Source organism: Colossoma macropomum, unplaced genomic scaffold, assembly GCF_904425465.1.
Source record: "Colossoma macropomum unplaced genomic scaffold, Colossoma_macropomum, whole genome shotgun sequence".
NCBI lineage: Eukaryota > Metazoa > Chordata > Actinopteri > Characiformes > Serrasalmidae > Colossoma > Colossoma macropomum.
Genome location: NW_023494787.1, coordinates 8,161,527 through 8,184,241, shown reverse-complemented (window position 1 = coordinate 8,184,241; position 22,715 = coordinate 8,161,527). Strand labels below are relative to the sequence as shown.

Sequence of the window (22,715 nt, the reverse complement as noted above, 5' to 3'; positions counted from 1 at the left end):
GACAGTGAGTGTAGAAACAAGGGTTTTCCTAATGAAGTGATCAGTAAGTGTATTGTGCACCTTTAACATGAACTGCAACTGATGCAACTTCTTAAATTTCTTGAAGTTGCGAGGAGTGAGGTTTCAAATGACAATTTTTTAAAAACCTGAATCTCACACTATGTGAGCTAAATTAAAACATGAAACATGCTAGCACATTTATTTTTTTTATTTACTTTATTTGCTCTTGAACAGGCCAAACTAGCATTTTAACCCGTGTGTGGTGTTCATGTTTTTGTTACTCAGTGGTCTGGTGGACCCACCGCATTATTGTTTTCTAAATCAAGAAAACAGCCGTAACATTTTATGTAAAAATACCAGATGTATAAAATATCACAAGTGGCCAGTGTAGGGTTCTCCTTTAGCAGCTATAGCCAGTCAGCAGCCTGTCCATGTTGTCCACCCTCACACACATGCACACATGTACAGACACATACACACAGACACACACATACTAACAGCAGGCCATGTAGGATGAGAACAGAGTAAAGGAACACAGCACCTCCACACTTATTCCCTGCGGGTTCACCCCAACACGTGTATATAAATGTGTAGGGGCTGTACAGTGTGACGTCTTTGAAAATGTGTTGTTTTATATGTTTTTCACAGAAGATGAGCAAAGGCTAATAAATATGGGGTTGAAATAATAATGAATCGCATCATTTTTTTTCTTTTGGTAAATATTAAAAAAGGGTCTCAAAGACCCGAACACCACACAAGGGTTACATTCTTAACCAAAAAAATCGTATATTAACACATGATAAGATGCAACTGGCTATTTAGCACAATGTCATCCATAATTATACTATGATGTTTTGGTACCAGTGTAGAAGAAGCATTCAGATACAGTGCAAGTGTGCTTACCTCCTTACATAAGACAAAACAGGTCGACCAAAATCAAAACAACAGATTGACCAAATACCGATCGTGTGTTTGGAGCAAAAAACTGCCGATTCCAATCCTGCATGCCTAATTAACATACTTTAGGTTGGGAAATGTAGGGGTATATTTCAGATCTACAAAACCTCTGAAATAAATTAATATTCAAAATACAAAAATTCCATTTAAAAACATTTTACTGAGCTCCATTTGGGGTTTTCCTCCTCCTGCAGCAGACCTGTAAGTCTCCAGTACCAAGAGATTTGAGGCTGCTCTGTATAAGATGTAATTATTTGCTGCTTTTAGGCTGGGATGTAATCTGCATTTGGCAGAGCTGTTTTTAGCTCTGAAAAGCTGTAGTGGGTGGTAACATGGGGGATAGTTTAAGCATGCCCAGCGACAGACAACACCTATAGAGCAAATTGGTAATGTAGCTTTGAGGGACGTCCTACTGAATTTGATGAGACATTATTGCATGTTAATGCATCAGTCTGTCTGTGTTTGCATTGGACAGGTGCATGAGCTTCACACCAAACACTCCTCAGAGGCCATGAAGGCCGAGAAGTGGCAGTTTGAGTACAAAAACCTTAACGACAAGTATGAAGCCCTACTGAAAGAGAAGGAGGTAAGATGCCGCCTGTGGGTCACAAACCATATGTGTGCTTGTATTTGTGCCATCGTGAGTAGACAAGTGCAGTTGATTGCATAATTCTGATACTGTAAGTACGTGAGGGTTTCTGTTAATGCCTCTGTGCCCCATGACTACTGTCCTAAAAAAAACAAAACAAAAAACCGACTGTTTTTCTGTCTGTCTGTCTGCCTGCCTGCCTGCCTGCCTGCACAGAGGTTGATATCAGAGCGGGACACCCTGCGAGAGACCAATGAGGAGCTTCGCTGTGCTCAGGTCCAGCAGAAATGCCTCAGCCAAGCAGGTCAGTCATTGTAACGTTCTGTTACTGCTTACATAAAATGTCTAAGGGGTCAATTTAAAGCTGTAAATTTAAGTAAAAAAAATGTAAATTAATGTAAAAAGAGTTTATTTCAAGTATTTTGGAGTATTTCTATTGGTCCTTTCATTAGGAAATGTTCACACAAAATAAAGGGCAACTTGTTATTCTATGAATTTTTAATCTATGAAAGATCAGAAGAAGAAAGTTTACCATATTAAGAGTTTGTAAATAGTTACTGTTATTACTTCTTTTATTATATAGCACTTTTCGTACATAAAAAGCAGCTCATAGTACTTTACTGTCCTAAATGTCAAAAATAAATGATAGTGTTTGTTTAATTCGAGGAAAAAGAAGCATTAACATATAAAGAGAAAAAATTAAAAGTTAAAATTAAATCTGTTAATAAAATACATTACATGTGCAATTTTATATATAAAGTACAACTTAAAAAGAACAAGTAATAAAATCCTAAACCTAAATAAGAGTTGGTTTAAGCTGCTTTTATAGTAGATGCCTGACGGACAATAATAAGAGAGAAAGCAGCTTTTCCAGTCTTTTTGTGTTTAACAAAAACTTAGACTTGTTTATTTTGTTAGTGTTTCTAATTTTTTGTTGTTGCGTGTCACAGTTTTCAGAGAAGTGATGCTGAGCTTTAAAACTATGTGGCTGCTGTTGAAAAATTCTCTGTCGCCCCCTGCAGGCTCTCTGGTATCTGACTCTGGAGCAGTGGGTAACCTGGCATCTGAGATCATGCCCACAGAGTTCAAGTGAGCCTACACACACTTTGAATGTTCCGCACACACACATGCCTACATCCAGTCTTCCTTTAACCAGTCTGTTGTGTTCTCAGTTTTCAAGAGCACCTGGCTCAACTTCTTACTATTATTATTATTATTATTTTATTATTATTATCATTATTATTATGGATGTACAATGATTTTTCAGTTATATCACTACTACAGGATAACTAGATTTAAAAAATCACCATTGGACAGTTTAGATTTAAACCAATATTTTAAACCAAAATTTGACCATGTGTTTAAATACAGAAGAGCAGAATGTTTAGGCGGCACTGGGCTTCTTATATATGTTCATGTTCAGTTCAGTCTTCATTTCTCAGTAATGCTGTAATATTTATTTTCTACATTTTAGATGTTTATCAGATCAGCATAATATCAGATATCGGCATTGGCCCACAATTCCCATATTGATGATGATCCTGTAAAACTTGACCGGTCTCTTCTCAGCTCCTACAACTGTAACGAGCTACTGTTTCTGACTGCTAAGGCACAGTTCATCACAAATAAGCCTATTGTTGTTGTTATTCGCTTTAATAATAACAACAAAAACAGTAGTAATCCAAAATTGATGTAGATGCCCCAATGAATCACTGCATTTGACAAGTCTCTCTCTCTCTCTCTCTCTCTCTCTCTCTCTCTCTCTTTCTCTCCCTTTCTCTCTCTTTCTCTCTATCTGTTTCTGTCTGACTTATCTCTGCCTCTGTGTCTCTCTCTCAGGGAGACTGTGGTGCGCCTGCAGAGTGAGAATAAGATGTTGTGTGCTCAGGAGGAGTCGTACAGGCAGAGACTTGGGGTGGTGCAGGCCCAGCTGGAGGAGGCACAGCGCAGCCAGAACACACTCGAGACACAGAACAGGTGTGTGTGTGTGTGTGTGTGTGTGTGTGTGTGTGTGTTTAGATTTTTGGAAAAGTTCCAGTTCCATTGTCTAAAGTTACATATGATATCTAAAGCTTTGCTTTAGAGATTTAAAGTCAGGTTTAGGTTGAGGGATATTTAACTGGAGCATCATTTCATCATCATTTCAGTTGTGGATCTCTAAAAGTGTTTGAGTGAGAGTGTGCACGTACAAGTGTACATGTTTTGCATCACTTCCCAGCAGCAGAGGGCTTAGTGTGGGTGGTAGAACAACAGATTGTATCACAGATCACCCATATTGTGTGTGTCTGTGTGTGTGTGTCTGTGTGTGTGTGTCTGTGTGTGTGGGGTGAATATTGATGTGCTTTTCACAAACATTTCAGTATGTAGGACAAATCTCCTTTGAGATGGTGCTGATGATCGTATTACCAAGCTGATGATAATTTTTTGCAAAGCCTGCGGTACAGTAGTGTACAAAGTTGAATGCAAGCAGAATTTTTGTTCTCCTAAATATGATCTGCATCTCTGTTTTTGTTCCACATTTAACACAGTGCTTGTCAGATTTGCTGTCCTTACTTAACATTTGTTTTGTATTCTAATTTTTTCTGAAGATCCGCTTATAGCATTTTTGTTGTTTTATGTATCAAAAACAGGGCATTTTCCACTCTCCTTTACCTTATTTAAATAAACAGGCTGTTTCTGTGCTCTGCCTTTAATGCAGTATTTGCGTAGTCAATGGCAGCCCTGATATTTCATTGTTTTCAATTGAGCAGCAGCAGAAAATTCTGCCTTTTTCAGCAGAAGCAGCGGTGGCGTACCTCAGCAGTCAGCGGAACGTTCCATTAAGAGTTAGATTTTTACCAAATTTTGCCGTCAGCTGTGGGAGTGGAATAAACCAGACCTTTTTCTTGTGAGCCATGGACAGTGAACGTGTCTTTAGCCAAGTTTCCATTCAGAGAAGTTTTTACAAAAAAGGTTTTACTGTGTAAAAATGTTTGTCAGTGTAGGCCATGGAAACTTAATAATATTTCATGAATGTCAACGAAACTTTTGTAAATTCAGCTTTAGCAGAAAAAAGGGTTTCATTTCACCAAAAATGCAAATTTCTTTCCCAAAAAAATAATGCATTTAGGCAGAAATTTAGTCTGATGTGACAGATTTCCATCACATGCCTTAAACAAGAAACAAAAGCAATCACAAACAGCATGGCGGAGGAGTAGAGTTGGACTGAGGAAGAGAAAAGTTACAGCCTTTCTGAAAGGAAAATGTTCAAACAGCTCTATTTGGCAGAGAAATGAGGTCTCTCGTGCAATAGTTCTGATGAAAAAAATAAGTAAAAATAAGAGAAATTAAATAAGATAAACAGAATGTCCATGTCAGTGGGATATGGGGAAGTCAGGGAGGCCAAAGGTACACAAGTTGCAACATACACTGTCAGGAAAAAAAGGTACAAAACATCTCAGTACCTTTAGTCAGGGAACATAATTGTACCATAATCCACTGAAATTATATTTTCTAAGTTGTAGTGACTCCACACACCCCGTCTCGTATCCAGGCTTTTTATTTCATTGTTCTGTTTTAAAACATTAGGTAATGAAAAGGTACAAATATGTACTTTTCCACTAGAAAATAAACGAAAAATGAACCTGCACAGAACCATTATTTCTAACAGTGTACAATGTGGGAAAAAAAGTTGATTGACACATTGACACACAGCTAGTTTTTCAGTCCAGGCACACCCAGTATTATACAACAAAATATTAAGAGTACACAGCATCCTCCTCCTTTTATCCACCGTAAACAATCAACACCTTTAAAGCTCCCATCTGATGATTATCTATTTTCCGCTAGTAATGCTGTCACCATGGCAACGCTTTACATTGCTGCATGCCTCCATCTGTTCTGTACTGTTGTGAGGCAAAAAGTATATGTATTTTTAACTAGCTGCCTTATTTTTGTGCCTTATTCAAAAAGCTGTCTGGACTGTGATGTGGAAAAAGCTGCCACGTTCAAATTGAAATTCTCATCAAAGCAAACAAGCACAAAAAAACTTTCAGCCACTCCTGTTGGATGTGTAGATTCTTTGGAAGGCTGCAGTGATCTGTCTGCTTTCTGACAGCCAGTAACAGCACAACATTTAAGGTTTCCCCACATATTCCACTCCAGGTACTCTAACATTTTGACCGACTTGGGTCTGTACTACCTGTTGCGCAACAATGACTCACAGTTCTATAATCTCGCAGGGCTGCAGTTCCCCTCTGCCTGGCTCATTGAGCTGAGATACGGATAGCTAATAACAGAGCCATTGGCTAGAAGCTCAGTTAACGACTATGTAGATGCAAACTGAAGTGAATGCAGCGCTTAGTCTATTACATTGTGTAGTGTTTGTGGTTATTATTTTCATATATGAAATTCAATTTATGTTCTTCAAACAAATGTTACACCTGAAACGTGAACGACGCGAGAGCTGCCGGCTCACCTAGAGTGCAGCTGGTAATTGTCAGGCTTGACAGGTCTCTTCTCAGCCCCTCCCGCAGCTGCAACTGGCTACTCTCGCTAATCGCCAAGGCCAGGCACAGTTCATCTCGAACAAGCCTGTTATTGTTCATGACTGTGACTTCACAGCCAAGATGACTTTAAAAAGCAACTGATTTTCCATATGTGGTTTGGGCAGTGAACAGCATGTTTTTATAACTTTTAAATGTTTTAAAACTTTTAAGTTTTACATAATACTTCAAACACTTCTTGAAAAAAACAGGATATGGGCCCTTTAAACAGTCCGAGGGGCATTCGCAGCACTCTTTTATATTTCTTCAGTAACCGTCTCAACTCTGTTCTCTCTCTCAGGTTGAGCCAGCAGCAGATAGCACAGTTGCGCTCTCAAGTGGAGGACTTGCAGAAGGCTTTGCAGGAACAGGACAGCAAAGCTGAGGATGTGAGTTTTACACAAGCACACACACACTGTAAACTAGCATGCATGTACACACACCTGTGCTTACACTCTGTGTGTTTGTTGATCAGTAAAGACAAATCCAGCTACAGTCAGTCTCACAGCTTTTTGTGATCGTGAAACATCATGGCACTGATCACCTAAATGCACATTGAGGAAAAAGCTCTTGCTAATACTGTCACGTATTGAGATACATGCGTGTTCAGTATGGGATCAAGTAGTTGGTGTGGTTTAAGATTTGGCGTGGATATTGAGTGTTCTTGATTTAGTGCTTGAAATGTTGATGGAACTCACGCTCTAGAACAGCCCCAGTGTTGTAAAGATTACAACACTGGCAGTCTCTCTCTCTCTCTCTCTCTCTCTCTCTCTCTCTCTCTCTCTCTCTCTCTCTCTCTCACGTGTGTGTGAATTTTAACCCTTTGTTTGCTGTGGTGAATTATAAATTAACACATGCCTGATTCTGTCTCTCTCTGCCCACCTCACCCAATCGACCAATCATCTGCCTATTAGGCCATCGTAAGTACGGGCCATCTGTGTCAGTCTGGTTTCTGATTAAAAGTGTAAATAAAATGGAGGCGGAAGTGTCCCTAATGACAGATATTACACAAAAAGTAGTGTATGAATATAGATTAAATGTATGTTAAGGAATATAAAAACCATTGAAGGTGTTAAAGTATTAAATTCTGGACAAATACACAATATTTGATGATTTATGAACTTTATTGTTTTCGTAAATATATGTTGATTCAAATTTGATGCCTGCAATGCGTGCCGAAAAATTTAGGACAGGAGATTGTTTATCACTTTGTTGGATCACCTTTCCATATAACAACACTTGGGCTCTGAAAACACCAGCTAATCCAGTTTTGAAAGCAGATGGCATTCAAGACGTCTAGAAGGCAGAAGGCATGTTGCTCCAAAATGTGCATAGGTCTTTCAGCATTAATGGTACCTTGACAGATGTGAATTATGGCCACTAATACACCCCCATACCATTGCAAACCCTGGCTGTTGAACTTTACGCTGGTAACAGTCTTTTTCATCTTTGGTCTGGAAAACATGATGCCGATTATTTCCATAAACAGTCTGAAAGGTTGACCCGTCAGACGGGGATACACGTTTCCACTGTGCGTCAATCCATTTCAGATGAGCTTGAGCACAGAGAAGTCAAGAGCGTTTCTGGATGTTGTTCATGCGTGGCTTCCGCTGTGCATAGTACAGTCTTAACTTGCATTTGAAATGCCTTAAAATCATTGCAGTCATTAAGGAACCATCTTAAACCGTTTGATTATTTGCTGCTGCATTCTTTGATGTAGTGGCAAGTCCCGATCTGTTCTTGCTCATAAAGGACTAAGTCTTTTCTTTGATGCTCTTTTTATGCTCATGCGTGGCTGAGAATCATCTGTTTAAGATATTTTTGGTGGACATTGCACAACATTTCTAGACTTAAATTGCTCCTGTGCCAACGTTTTTGGAACGTGTTGCGGGCATCAGTTTCAGAATGAGCATGTTTATAAAAACAATGAAGTTGATAATACATGCTGTTTTTATTAGAATACAGGTCAAAATGGACAGATCATTGTTTCAGTTGTTATTATGAAATATGATGTCATTCGTGACACAGCTGCCATATGCGTGTGTCTTTTGTATGTAAAGCAATAGTTTGAGACTCTAGGAGGTCTAGGAGGGTCGCAGCAGTGCAGAAAAGAGTTTTTCCTGGCCTTATTTATACTTGGCATTAACATCTAGATAATCTCCTAATCCATCCAACAGTATTGACTTATCTGTCTGTAAAAAGTTGCAAGTTTACCAACAAGACTCCAACATTTAAAGAAATCAGAGGGAAAAAATATACTAATTTACGTTATCTGTTTGATTAATGACTTGTTGTTAAGACCATTAATAGCTTAATATTTTACCATTTTATTTTGTTTTGCACAAGAGCGTAGTTTCTGCATTCAGATTCAGATCCAGATGATCAGATCTCATTTCACTGCGCAGTAGGCTATTACTGTAGGCTATGGTGTTTGCTTTATAAAACATTTTGCAGTTGCGGTACAGTGTAAATATGGGTAAAAATCACAGCCAGACTTGAAGATAGTTGTGCACTGTACTTCACAGTTGATACGTGGCTTTTCAGCTTTCGCATTCGTAAACTTCACAAAACATATGCAACTACAGTTAAAGGAACAGTTATGCAAACTGTCAAGTTTGTCCAGTTTGTCCAGTTTTCTGCTTACCCCAGATGCAGTCAATCAGCCTAGACATGTTTGGAGTTCAGATTTTGAGAACTTTGCATTTTAGAACTGAAGCTATGAGGGTAACTTTGCTAACAAACACTGGAAATGAGTAGTCACCCAAATAGCCCAAATTGTTTCTGTAACAAAATATCCCAAAAATATCCCAAAGATTTCTCTCAAACCATAACCAGATCTTCATTAAGGTCATACCAACTTGATGTGGTTTACAGCATAATGACTTACCGTGAGCTAGAAAAATAAACAAAACTTCACCCCTTCAGGCAGCCAAGCCGCTCAACATCAGGGCTTCAGCACCACAAAAGCTACAAGACTAATGTAGTTAGTTAGTAGATTGGTCAAAAGCTTGGCCCTGATTGGTTCAAGAGCTGTTAATTATCTGAAATACATAACCTACCCTACAGCAGGTTAGGGATATAGCATAAGTAGCCATGGTGATGTTGTGCAGTGAAACTGATCCATAGGTATAATATGAAACCAAGCTTAAAGTTCACTGGCTAAGCAAGAAACCCTGCTTCTTGAAAACAGGCGTGAACATTAATGTTCATTTACAGTCCATTAGTGTTCATCACTGACTGTGTTAGAGTACTGAGATATGCACTGCTGTGGCCCTCCAGGACCTGACACACTGACACTGATCTAAAAGGTTTGGCTTAGTAAGACACTGACTGCGTTCGTAATTCTTTTCTTTTCAGTCATCCCTCCTGCAGAAAAAACTGGAAGAGCATCTGTGAGTATATGTGGGTGGGAAGAGGGAGTGGGGGTGTAACCTGAGTGAATTACAAGAAAGCTGACTAAATGAGTAAGCATGGCTGATGCAAATTGGACTGTTCTAAACTGTGTGTGTTTGTGTGTGCATGCTGCAGGGAGAAGCTGCACGAGGCCCACTCAGATCTGCAGAAGAAGCGAGAAGTAATCGATGACCTGGAGCCCGGAGCAGACAGCAACAGTAAGCTGTCACATTAGAATAATGCAGATGTGCTGCTATTCAGCAGTTTAATTTACTGGAATATTTAACATGCCAGAATTTTTTGATCAGCTCTGGTTTCAAGAACTACCACCAGGCTGTCATGAGCTAATGCATTATGTCCCCTTCGCTGAGCGGTTGACGTGCACTAATGTAAACAATCACAGCAAGCGCAGCCGCAGCATAGCCGAAGGAGGAGTGGTCTCAGAACTTTTTCCACCTTCAAAATGTGTGAAAACTCACATCCCACACAGCATGGAGGAGTAAAAATTACAGGATGTCACAAATACTTGTATATTTACACTCAACAAGTAAAAGGCCCAGAGCAATAGTTCACATATGAATCCAGTTTTGTTTAAACAACCAGCTCGCCAGATCACTAACAGACTAATCTATAATGATTTTCACAGTTAGGCTTTAAGTTGACTGTATACAATATACATAGCTTGATGCTAACTTGACATAGGAAAAAACGTTGGGGAACTAGCAGAATTTAGCATTATTGTAGCAGTGGATAAACAAACTTTTCTTATAAAGCCAGACATCCACATTGATGCACATTCATGATTGTATGATTAAAAATTAAGAAGTTTAAGAAATGGCTGTTTTTTATGTGGCAGGACCTTTACAGCTCTAAGTAAGAGTTGCATTGCTCTATGGTTCCCAGCTTCAGTCCTAACTGCACATAGTCCTATATGATATTTACATGCACAGTGAGTGTCATTATGTGTGTCTCACGTTAAGAAATATGGAGACATCTAAGTTGAGCTATATTTGGAAACATTTCAAACAAAAAGTGACACATTTTTCCACTTAAAGCTGTGAAACCTGTTATGTATGTCAACAGGTAGTGTGTTCCGCCTAAAACAGAAAGAGAACCAAATTCTTTAAGAGAAGCAGACAAATGCTAATCGTCTGATACCTTAGCTAATGCAACTAATGCCACTAGCTTAGTTACAGCATAGCTTTCTCCACCTCATACATATTAGCTGCAAAACGGCACATTTTGAAAGGTAAAGTTTTAGGTTTGTTGATTGATAATGTTATCAGTGCACACGAAGCTGAGGCTGGCTACATGTTTGACAGCTACTTATTCCAGTTGATTTGATTGATTCCAAACGTGATAGAACCACTAAATGATGTTGAAAGTTTTACTCCACTAAAGATATGATTAGAGTATAAAATGAGCTTGATGTCTGTCTGCTGTGATTCTTCCTATGTGCTGTTTAACTACAGCTACATCCAAATAGAATTTCATTACTTGTCATGTAGATCCACATTCTAGACCAGTCAAAATCAAGAAAAGCAGGTAGGAAAAGAAGATTTGATTCAACTGTTCTGAACCAGCCTAGACTGTCTAACCCTGCTGCAGTAGCAGATCACCTATAAGACACTACGTCATGACATCACATTCCCAAGCCCTGTTGAACCTTGTAATGCTGTTAGCATGCTAGATGAGCTCACGCCAAACATTTTAGTGTTACCCAGCTAACAGTTCCACACGCCACGGAACAAGTGTATTCACTTCAATAAAACTTTTTGCCTTAGCTAGCACTATTATAAAAAGGTTTTTCCCTTTTAGTACAATCATGATATCTTAAACGTCACACGCCTAGTTCCAGTATAGCAGGATTGAAACGAAGCGTGTTTGGTGATGACCTGAATGTGAGGCAGGGGTCAAGAGTGCTTTTGCATGTAAATTGTGTTGCGATGCTCTGCAATTCATGCTTTCGTTTCTCAGTTGGTTTTTTACTGATGCAAGATTTTCCGCTTCTGTGAATTGAAAGTGAGAGCTGTGTTTTGAAGATGCCCTGTTATGTCCTGCAGGCTGCAAACTCACACATGCACAGACTTCTGTAAACCCCCAAGACCCTTGGGTTGACACCTCTCTCTCCCTTATTAGCCAGCTCAGGCACTTATGTTCATAAAAAATAAAAGATTGTGATGCTAATATTAACCAGCTAATATAGTTTGCAACAGTAACAGTTTTTAGGATTAAGTTCTTAAACAGTAATCCTTGCCATGTACTTACATGTACCAGCACATTATCCAGGCATATTATCAGCAATGATAAAACAAAATCATACTACACATGAACTACTCACATTGCCTTCCTAACTGTGTTTCAGCTCACAGTGATGCAACAATTATTCAAAAATGCTTGCATGAGCATGCCAACTCAGTAGGGGTTGATCCTTTGTTTACTTTGATGTAATTTAATGTTAAATGGCCCAAAAAGAACATTGTGAGATGCATATTGCGCAAAAGCGTGAGGGTGAAGCAAAGAGTTTCTAACAGTGACAGCCGCATGTTACAAACACAAACGCTTTAACTTGCTCGCCGTTAGATCTCTGCCAGAGAATGAAAAGCTTAGGTGAAAGAAGGCCTACCGCTTTTTGCTTTGGGGTGAAGTTACCATGGCAAAGCCGCTGTGAATCGTTTGAACTGTTCACACAGGCAGAGAAGTGGAGTTTTTTAGTCCATTTGAATTATGGAGTTAGTTTGTTTTTCAAATCTGACTTTAGTTAATGGTCACACATCAGAATTTTTGAGGTATTTTTAACATCTGCAATTAAGTTGACACCCCCTTTAAAAAACTGAGTGCAGTAAATTCTGAAGCCTTAGCATATTTAATTCAAAAATGTTATCACCTCTAAATTGCTGAAAACACACAAAATCTAGTGGTCAGCCGTATTTCAGACAGTTCTTCATACTTGTTGAACAAAAATAGCACCAGGCAAGTGCAAGTTACTGCCATGACGTCAGCGTTTTGGCAGAATTTTCTAAAATCTCCACCCTGGAGAGAGTTTTCAGTGAGTGAAAACGTTTTGTTGTGAACAGGCCAAATTATAAAAAAAAATGTATGTATGTAAATATCCAGTTATGTGTGGGTGGGGCCTGTATCTCAGGAATTCACTAAGCTTTATGGATCTGACCATATTTACTTGCTTTGTATGTCTCTCTCTCTCTCTCTCTCTCTATTTCTATTTCTCTCTTTCTCTCTCTCTCTCTCTCAGTGGCAAAGAAAATTGATGAATTGCAGGAGATTCTGAAGAAGAAAGACGAGGACATGAAGCAGATGGAGGAAAGATACAAGCGCTACGTGGAGAAGGCTAGGACGGTGAGCACACATGCGCACACAATCTATCCATTCCACACACAGATAGGGCTGGATATTATCAGAAGCTTCACAGTACAACACGTCTCACAATGAAAACTATATAATACGATGACAACACACACACACCAGGTGTAGAAGCAGACATTTTTGGCAACTGTTTACCTTAAAATTTGTTCTGAAAAGTACAGCAACAATGAATAAATGAATATGTTTTGGTAGAATTATAAATAGCATTTCTGCATTAATGCTCACCTAAACTATCTGCAGTGGTACAATAAAAAGATTCATCTAACTCATGCCACAGTTCACACACTGCACAGTAACATCTAGAGGTGCACCGGCATCGACACCGATAGTGTCAGTATTGGTACCAGCAGTAGGGATACCGATCCCTATGACCAGTAACACAAAGCGATTTCCGACATGCATGCATGCTAGTAGACAGAACTTAACACATCAGCGATATGAGTTGACGAGCAGCAGTATAAATGCTCATGGCAAAATCTGTAACGCCTTATTGGAAAGGCAATCTTAGTGGATGATATACCAGTTGGAATTCTTCCTAAGCTATTGGTTTGGTTTGGTTTGGTTAGGTTAGGTTAGTCAGTATTGGTACTCCGTATTGGCCAATGCTTAAGGTATCGGTATCAGTGATTCTCTAGTAATATCATCCGTTTAGTATTTTAACAGCGCAGTGACGTGAAGCAGTGCTATAAACATGTAACCAAAATGCTAATGGCTAAGTGCTAATCTCCGCAAGCTAAAAAGTAACAGAACAGCTTACTACCACTGTGACCTGAACCACATCTGTGAAAGTGAAGTTGACAAGGATAATACAGGCCATAACAACAGTTACATCATCCTCACACGCAACAGCAGATGATAAACTACTGAATGAACTTCACTCTGAGCTTTTTTTCCAATACAGTTTTTAAATTTTAGATGTGAAACACCTTAAGCACCTGAAGGTTAAAGGGGAATTACGTCAGTTTTTTTCAGAATATCTGCATAATCCACTCTGAGTTGTAAATAAAGTCATTGAAAAGCTCCTTCCTAGAGAAACTTGCCAACAATTTGTTTACAGTGGTGGGGAATCAAGGGTCACACTTCTGTTCAACACAAGTGTAAACATTTCATTTACACTCCAAAACTACATGAGTTTTTACATCTAATGTTAATAATGATAAAATAGTGGTAGATCTGTAAAAAATGCCCTTCATGGACCTATATGCCATGAATTTATGCTAAAAAATACTTTATAAAATGTCACACTCTCAGACTTGAATGCAGTATCTGTTTCACTTGCAAATTAAAGCAGCAAAAGTGAGTTTGCAAATATTAACAGCCATTACTGTATCAATACGTACATCGGCATGAGTTTATCCACAATATATGGCTGAATCAGTTATTGAGAACACAGGTGCAGACATGTCGGCCCCTCACCTACATAGCGGGGGGGTGAATGACGGAAGACACCTGATCTCAGTGTTTATGAAGCAGGCCTGAATGTTTCCATCTTACTAAATGCAAAAGAGTTGATACGCTAACATACGCCACAGCATCAAGACTTCTCACTCTGCACCCACACAAACGCACACAGCTTTACTGTAAACCGCACTACCCAGTAGACGCAAGGTCAGCACCATGTCAGCTGTGTGTGTGTGTAGCAACCCCAGCCTGCGTCAGCTCTCTTGCTGCATTTAGCTGTTTTGTTGTGTTTCCTGCGTGTTTCTCTGCTCTAGTCCAGTAACCTCCAGATCCTCAAGACTGTTTACTCACAAAGTCTGTTCTTGTTGGTTTCCAGGATGCACTCTTTGGTGCAGTTTCATTATTATTTTTTTTTTTTCCCTGTGGCACCACTTACACTGGTTTTACTACACCAGCTATAAAAAAAAAACCTTTCCCGTATATGGAACAGTTGGGCTTTCGGACCTCCTTAGGTGCAAACCTGGGCTCTTTATTCAATATTAATTTTTCCTTTAATTAATATATAGATATTTTAATTTTAAGTGGTGGGTGGTTTCAGGTATTCCACTAAAGCAGGAAATAGGTACCTTTCTATTTTTCATTTTTAGATGTGAAGCACCTTACAGATTTACATAAAGTGAAGGAGAATTCCACAAAAAAATTAATAATTCAGTCTTTGAAATATATGCGAATCATTAAGAGTGGTTTGATGTAAAATGCTCGGATCTAGAGAAACTTACCAACTCCAATTTTCAGTGGTGTTAATGGGAACCAGAGGTCATGACACATATGTAATCATTTAATTTACTATCCAAAACCTTGAACCTTGAGTGTTTATATGAAATGATGATGATAAACAAGATCTCAGACATCAGGCAGTGTATTCATAACCATTTCATGTAATAACTTTGTGAGGTAGCTTTAAGAAGCATTCAGTTCTTCAGATGTCTACTTCCCGTCACCAACACAGTGAACAATACTGACTCAGTAAGTTTCTCAAGAATACAGTATTTCACATCACACCACTCTGAATGACTTTGTTTACATCTTAACCATTTAATTATTCAGAAATGTATCTGTGGTTTTCCCCTTTAAGGTCATGGAATTGACCACAGAGGGAAAAAGAATGATGCTTTGCAACAGTATGTTATTAAAATGGGACAAAATATATTTGGATTATCGTAATAAATTGTGTCATGGTATGTCACAATATGCTTCACTGAGTATATTGTGGATAACATCTCTATGTAACCACTGAGCAGCTGTGTGATCAAATACAAATCATTGGATTCATAGTTTTATATCAATTTTTTTGTTTTAATTGTCTTTTCCAGCTTATTAGATGTCAGAAAAAAATAAATCTCATTTCATAAAGTATCACAGTATTAGATTTTTGACATATCGCCTAGCTCTATGCCCAAGTATAGCCTGTGTGTGGGAAGCATTGAAACAGTGACCTACATTTATCCTCCAACATTTCACAACCCAAAAAAGTGTGCCTCCTGAATGTTTAGGTGCCTACAGTACATTTTACAGTCAGGCAGCCTAGCCATTCAAATACAGAAGTGGATATAGGGTGACGATGTGACCACAGTATTAACATCACTGTCATGTCATGCCTCTGACACAATCCATTTAAACATTGAAAAATGAACACTTTCTATATTCAAATGTGCAATGTTTTTCTTTTAATTTGACGAATATTTGAACAGCCCTCGTGTTTGTGTGTGTTTAGGTGATTAAGACTCTGGACCCCAAGCAGAAGCCCCACTCTCTTCCTCCAGAGGTTCAGGCTCTGAGGAACCAGCTGTCAGAGAGAGACCGAAAGATCCAACATATGGAGGTGAGCCAAACCTGAAACATTTGCAGTTTTGACCAGTCAATGAATTTATTTATTCATTTATTTATTTAACCCAAAATATTCACTGTGTGGGTGAAATGAATATGTTAAGCATACTAGCACGTTTCCAGTGCTTCCCGTTAGGCAAACTCACCAGTAACAGTATTTGCGCTTTCTTGGGCCAAACTGGCATTTTAAATTCTCAAATGAAAAATTTTTCCCATTATCCACTAGGGATGCATGATCATTGATGATTTTGATTATTTGATTAATTAAATATTAATAAAGTGTTAGAGGAGGCAGTAGACTGTTTCACACAACGAGTCACATGTAAGTATACCACAACATTCTGGTACAGTGAACTTAACTTGCTCACCTGATTTACAGTTTAAAACTGCAACGGAGATCAGCAACAACAAAAATAACAAATTAGACAATTGGTGATCGCCTGTTTGGAGTAAAAATCTGCCAATTCTGATCTTGGCAGATTCTGATCATGCATCCCTCGTTATGAGAATCACTACTTGCAGCCAAAATACCAAGTCAGAGCATCTGTGTTCTTACTTGCTCTGATACCAGTCAGATCCCATGAGCACAAGGCCTGTTTGACATAAGATTACATTGCGTGGCACCAGTGATGCAGTGGCATGACTGATACACCTAGCCCTTGTTGGTTTTTTATACATGCAGCATTTACCTGACAAAACAGTACAGCAGTATTATACCGGGAATTCTCACCTTTTCTAAACATATTCTAAAGATACTGCACACAATATGCAAATGTTGTGTGAAATGTAGAGTAGATTGTGTGAAAGCATGTGATTTTCTTGCCCTGACTGGCCATTTTTTCCAAGACTGCATGAATCATTTCAGACTTGAAAACACGCAGGACTTTTAACTGACTTGGACTAAAATTATTTTGCTTTGAGTAACTCTATACTTTAATGTTTATATTATTAAAACACATGATTGAACATTCCACTTTGTCACTACCATAATAATCATAACACTATTGAAGCTTTACCACATTTTGGAAGTGACTGTTTCGGTGGTGACAGTTTTAGCTCGTTTTGAATGTAACTCAAAAATGCTAGCCAGTACGTGACTACCAAACACAGCTTTGAACAGTTGTACGCACATAAAATCATAAGTTTTCATTAAAACGTAAAGTTTACTTAATTGCAGGAAATACGTGTTTCGATAGTGACAATTCTTTGTGTGTTTGTGTGTGTATAGCATGACTTTGAGAAGACCCGGTCCAGACACGATCAAGAGGAGAAGCTTATCATCAGTGCCTGGTACAACATGGTGAGCAATATGTCTGTTTTCCACATCAACAGTCTCATGTGGCAGTAAAGAGCCCATATTGTGGGAAACCTAATTTGATGTACTATGTAAACTTTAAGGTTTCAGAACATGCCATTCACTCCCCAGTTCGTACAGTTGATATGAATAAATTAATTAGCAAATACAGCCCATTTTGAATTTACCATGTTTATGATGTCACAAACATGAAAACATCTACATATGACCGCCAGTTCAGCCTACAGCAGTTCAGCCCACCCATTCATATTGAAAGGAGATGCATTTCAGTACAGACAGTGTTTTTTCTGACTGAGACACAATACAGGACGCTCTAAGGCCTAGCCAATCAGTAGTGGGGTTGTATTTATTTAAAATTTTTCCACACTTTTTTGTACATAAATCCACATAAATATTAAGTATCTGGGAAACAGTTTGAATCAGTATTTATCTTTAACTTTCTCTCTCTAGGGTATGGCTCTTCATCAGAAGGTGGTAGGAGAGCGGACTGGTTCCCCAGGCCAGGCCCAGTCTTTCCTGGCCCAGCAGAGGCAATCCACACAGGCACGGAGAGGCCTAACTGCCCGCTTCCAGCCCAGATAACACGCACACACGAGTACAGAGAGCGAGTATAAGACACTCTGACTGGCTCTGAACTCTCCTCTTCTTGCCTGCTGTAGTATCTTCCTTGCCAGCAACTTGTCCATAAATTCTCTGGGCAACTGGAAGCGCATTGCTGCCACCTACAGGCCAACACTGGAAGGGCAATGGTCTTTTTTGCTGCTGGCTAAACATGCACCTCCATTCTCTTGCCTTTTGGAGTGTGTGGTTGAGTCTGACTGCTGCAGAGGAAGAGGATTAAGATTTGAAGATCATTAGGATGAGGAAAAAATGCATAAGGGAGGAAGGAACGAAGAACATTGTTGCCTACTGTCAGCGTTTTCTTCTTTATGAACTTTATTTAGTTTTCCGTTTCCTCTTAGTTGGATAGTCAAGAGGGTTAGTTTTATTAGTAAGGATACAGGGTTTTATTTCAAAGCGCTTTGGTCTGCCACTGTATTTACAGGGTCAATCTAGATAGACGTTCTAGGGCTCAGCCAGTCGGGAATCAGGGAATAGTAGGGTTTAAATTTTGTTCTTTGTTTTACCATTCTTCTCACTTTATTTCTTCATCCATCCAGACAACACTACGATAAACTTATTATCAAATGACCAGATGGTGCAAAGCCCACAAGCTGTAGCTGTTCATTTAGTCACTGATGGCTGTAGTTGTGGACCTGGTGACTTTCCTTCAGCAAAAATGCTGCTCTTACAAAGTGATTTTCATGTGTGTCTGTCTGATATAGAGTTTATGTGCTAATCATGTCCTTCTGATTTATATCGCAAGCATGCCTGTTTAGTTTTAATCATATTTTCTCTGTATTTGTTTTGATCTTATTTTTATCCCTGATTTTTTGCTGTAGTTTTAGCTAGTTTTATGGATATTTTCTTTTTCCTTAACAAATCATGTTTTAGCACCTTAACATTCTAAGTAACATGTAGACATATGAGGCCTAGCTTATTTTAGTTTAATCTGATCCTAGATTTTAGTCATGTTTCAGTTTGTTCAGTAACACACTACAGATTTCAGTTAGCTTATTAGCTATTAGCTTATAATTACACTGTGAGAATGAACACCTTCTTTATGGTTTATGGTGGATATCAGTGCCTCTTCACAGACTTAAGCAATGGCTGTTTGTATGCTGCCTGCTTGCTGAGGTCAAAGAAATTGACCTTGAGAATGTTAGCCAGTCCAGTTATGAACAGGAGACTGCACTTTCCAATGATGAACACTTAGTTGTCTCTCCAGTTTGGCAGTTACAGGAATCCATTAAGGAATCCATTCTCTGTCTTACGATCATGTTTCATGAATTTCAACTAAAAATGATCTGAGAACAAAATGAAAAACTATCCTTTTTTGTTTAGTCTTTCACACTGAAATCAAATGAGGGACCTCATTTTAAGATGAGCTGCTCACCATTTAAGATGAAATGTTAGCAATGCTAGCATTTCCTTGCTGAGAGGAAACTGCTTTCTTCTCCATATTTGCTACTGTTGCTACAAGATGGTGGTTCAGTTTGGCTAAAGTATTAGCCGGATGGGCTCCTTTTCTGTTTGAATCTGCTGTTATCCGTTTTTAACTGATGTCTTTGCACAATGTGAAAAAGCCGTAAGCGGTTATCCATTAGCAATGAAGGGTTTTTTCCTTAATTGAGGAGAGCTACCAAAGTTTAATGCCTTTTTCTTTTACTTTATTTTTTTCTTTTCTTTTTTTGGACACTACTGTAAATGGTCTAACACTGACACTAAATCAAAGTCCTTTTCAAACTGTTTTCTGGTTCCAGTGACCACAAAAGATGTCTGAAAGAATCACTTCACCAAAAGATGCTAACATGGCTAACTCTGAGTAAAAGGCTGGTTAGCATGATACAGTTTCCATAAACTAGCTCCTGCTAGTTTCATTCATTGTTAGCATCATCAGCATTTTTAGCTTTTTAAACTGCTAACAGTGACTGACAAACTTGCCCTACAGCTGCTGTGCGTTTGTGTTTAGAGGAGCACATTTTGTGTGTTACAGTTAAACTTGTTTGGAACTACATTTGCTGAGCACCAAGACTGAAGATGTGAAAAATTAATGTTTTTTGAGAGAATTTTGTCAAAGACACTGGAGTGACGATGTTGAACTGTGTGATTCATATTTACATGTTTAAAGTATTTTTTTGTGTTGTGTTATATTCTGGTGTTTGTTGGGTGAACAACACTGGGTCAAGCATGAGTTGTAGATCAAATTAGTCAATGTTCCACATTTTGCACTGCAATAAAAAACCATGGACAGCTGGTACCAGAAAACATGATGACTGGTGTTGTGATTCATTGTGTATAATTATGCCAGATACGTCTTAACTGTGGGTAAATAGGATAGCACTACACGGTCATTTTATTGCGTTTTACCTACTAATTTATGTAGTGGTCAGATATTTCTCTGTGCCAGTATATGTAGTACATGGAATATGCAGCCTCAAAGGGAGAATAGTTTGTAAGGCTGTGTTTAGCTAGAGGTTTGTTTTTTGTAGTTGTAGTTTTTTCTTTCCTGTAGTCCAGTTTCATGTAGTTCTAAGTCTGAAAACTGAATTTGGTTTGAATAAGGTTTCTCCGCAGCTGTCACAGACCTGGCATCGTGCTGTTCTATGACATTACCACTAAAAGTGGGTGCTGGATGGGCATGAATTGTGTGATTGGTGGCAGGTATATTCTAATTTTATATGTATTCTAATAGTAATCTACTAGCATTACCACTTTTTTAGATATGGCCAACACAGATTTAATAAACTGCTTCATTTCTTAAATTACTAAGAGATACAAATTCTTATTTTTTTTTCTGCAGCCCCCTTAGTGCCACTCTACAGCCCCTAGTTTGAGAACTGCTGGCCTAAAATACCACTTATATTCAACTCAAATACTTTAACAGATAATTGTAGTTATTTTGAAATTCTGAGAAATTACATATACAAACGGAGGAGTGATCATCATTAAAGGGAGACTGGCCATGTGTTGCACTTATTGTTAACGTGCCTTCTGGTGCTGCTGCAGTCTCTAGAGCAAGATTTTTCAGGTTTAAAGACAATTAAACCTGCCTTCTCATGACATGTCTTAAGTGGGGAGAGCTTATGAAAAACTACACCTGCTTTGGGTGGACCTTTGGAGATGGTTGTTTTAAATGTGATTTTTTTTTTTTCTTCAACAGCGGAAAATTGAGAATCTTGTGTAACACTGTCTGTCTATACACTCTTAAGTTTGGAGTTTCTGCTCAGGCCGATTAAAGGCATCACTAACTTAACGTGTACAAGTATTTAAAGTATCTCATAGTATGGAGCATGTTTTTTGCACTGGAATGTTTAAGTGACTGAGCTGATATAGCACTGCTGCACTTAAAGGATGGGAATTGTTAGGTAGGGTATTTGGCATCATATGATACACAGTCTAAAAGTCTAAAATTACTTTTTATGATACATAATAATATACAGTATGCTGGTCACCAGCAAAACCAGCATATGTTGTGTTTTAGATGCTAGTATGTTGGTCAGCCAGCATGACCATGCTAGCAGACAAGCTAAACCAGCATAAATCAGCTTAGACCAACATGCTGGTCTACGCTGTTCTTTTCAGCAGGGAAAACACTAACATTAGAATAAATACAAATAAACAATCCATTGTGATATGATTTGTGTTAGTTTAACCATTTCCAAAGCTCTCCTTGGGCAACTCGGATTTACAGTTACCATCCAATACCTTAGATGTAACCAGTCCTTCATTAAATTAAATCAGGAGCCTTTGATAAAACTTAAAATAACTCTGACTTGAGTGCAGACGTCAGGAACCAAACCTGAGCCAACTGTAGCTCTCTGTCATCTAAGTCGATTATCCTCCTGGGTCGCAGGGGTGCTGGAGCCTACCCCAGCACTCATTGCGTGGAAGGCAGGAAACACCCTGGACAGGTCGCCAGTCCATCCCAGGGCAGAAACACAGACGTACACATTCACACTCACACCTAGGGGCAGTTTAGTATCTCCAATTGGCTTGACTACATGTCTTTGGACTGTGGGAGGAAACCCACACAGACAATGAGAGAACATGCAAAGAACCCTGGTCGCCCAGCCGGGGAATCAAACCCAGGCCCTGTTTGCTGTGAGCTGACAACGCTACCCTCTGTAGCCAATATGATCAATAATGCTTTTGACAAACAACACATTCCCATTACTGTACTTGTACAGCAGTAAAAATGACATTCTAAGATTAACAGTAATCATTAGATGCTAGGGGGTGGAGTGTCATGCCTTTGAGAGCATCAACTCGCTTGAGAATTCTCCTTTTATCATTAATTTTTGTACGTGGGACCCTTTAATGGATTTTGCGCCGGTGGCCCTAAGATCATAGTTACCCCCATCTGATGTAAACAATATAAAACCGTGAGATCTGTCGAGCTGATTAAGCTACTGCGCTACACGGTTTACATGACAAATTACGCACTCGTTTTCGTCTGGGCTGCCTTGTTAAGAACGCTGAAAACAATTAAAGACAGTGCCAACGGTCTTAAATGACCGTAAAGCACAGACTCTGCTAATAATAATGTACAGAAAAGTAAACATTCACACTGCCCTCTTCAGCTCCGCGGTCAGTCAGAGCGCTGTGGCTGTAAAGCGCCTTCAGACCACCAGGCGGCAGGACGACGCTCAGCAGCGCTTAACTC

General features: G+C 38.9%; 1 protein-coding gene across 2 annotated transcripts in view; it reads left to right on the top strand.

The window, feature by feature from the left end:
* LOC118805318 (protein Hook homolog 2-like) overlaps positions 1 to 20,322 on the top strand; it is a 36,197-nt gene extending 15,875 nt beyond the window's left edge. The window contains exons 12-23 of one of the 2 annotated variants that reach the window (XM_036566041.1): positions 1,433 to 1,543; positions 1,763 to 1,850; positions 2,569 to 2,635; positions 3,386 to 3,523; positions 6,371 to 6,458; positions 6,984 to 6,989; positions 9,427 to 9,461; positions 9,598 to 9,680; positions 12,716 to 12,819; positions 16,022 to 16,129; positions 17,363 to 17,434; positions 17,900 to 20,322. In XM_036566041.1, the coding sequence (XP_036421934.1) occupies positions 1,433 to 1,543; positions 1,763 to 1,850; positions 2,569 to 2,635; positions 3,386 to 3,523; positions 6,371 to 6,458; positions 6,984 to 6,989; positions 9,427 to 9,461; positions 9,598 to 9,680; positions 12,716 to 12,819; positions 16,022 to 16,129; positions 17,363 to 17,434; positions 17,900 to 18,031 (1,032 nt within the window). In that variant the 3' untranslated portion in view covers positions 18,032 to 20,322. The remainder of the gene's footprint in view (positions 1 to 1,432; positions 1,544 to 1,762; positions 1,851 to 2,568; positions 2,636 to 3,385; positions 3,524 to 6,370; positions 6,459 to 6,983; positions 6,990 to 9,426; positions 9,462 to 9,597; positions 9,681 to 12,715; positions 12,820 to 16,021; positions 16,130 to 17,362; positions 17,435 to 17,899) is intronic. The other variant, XM_036566042.1, reaches the window with a different exon arrangement.
* The last annotated feature ends 2,393 nt before the right edge of the window (positions 20,323 to 22,715 follow it).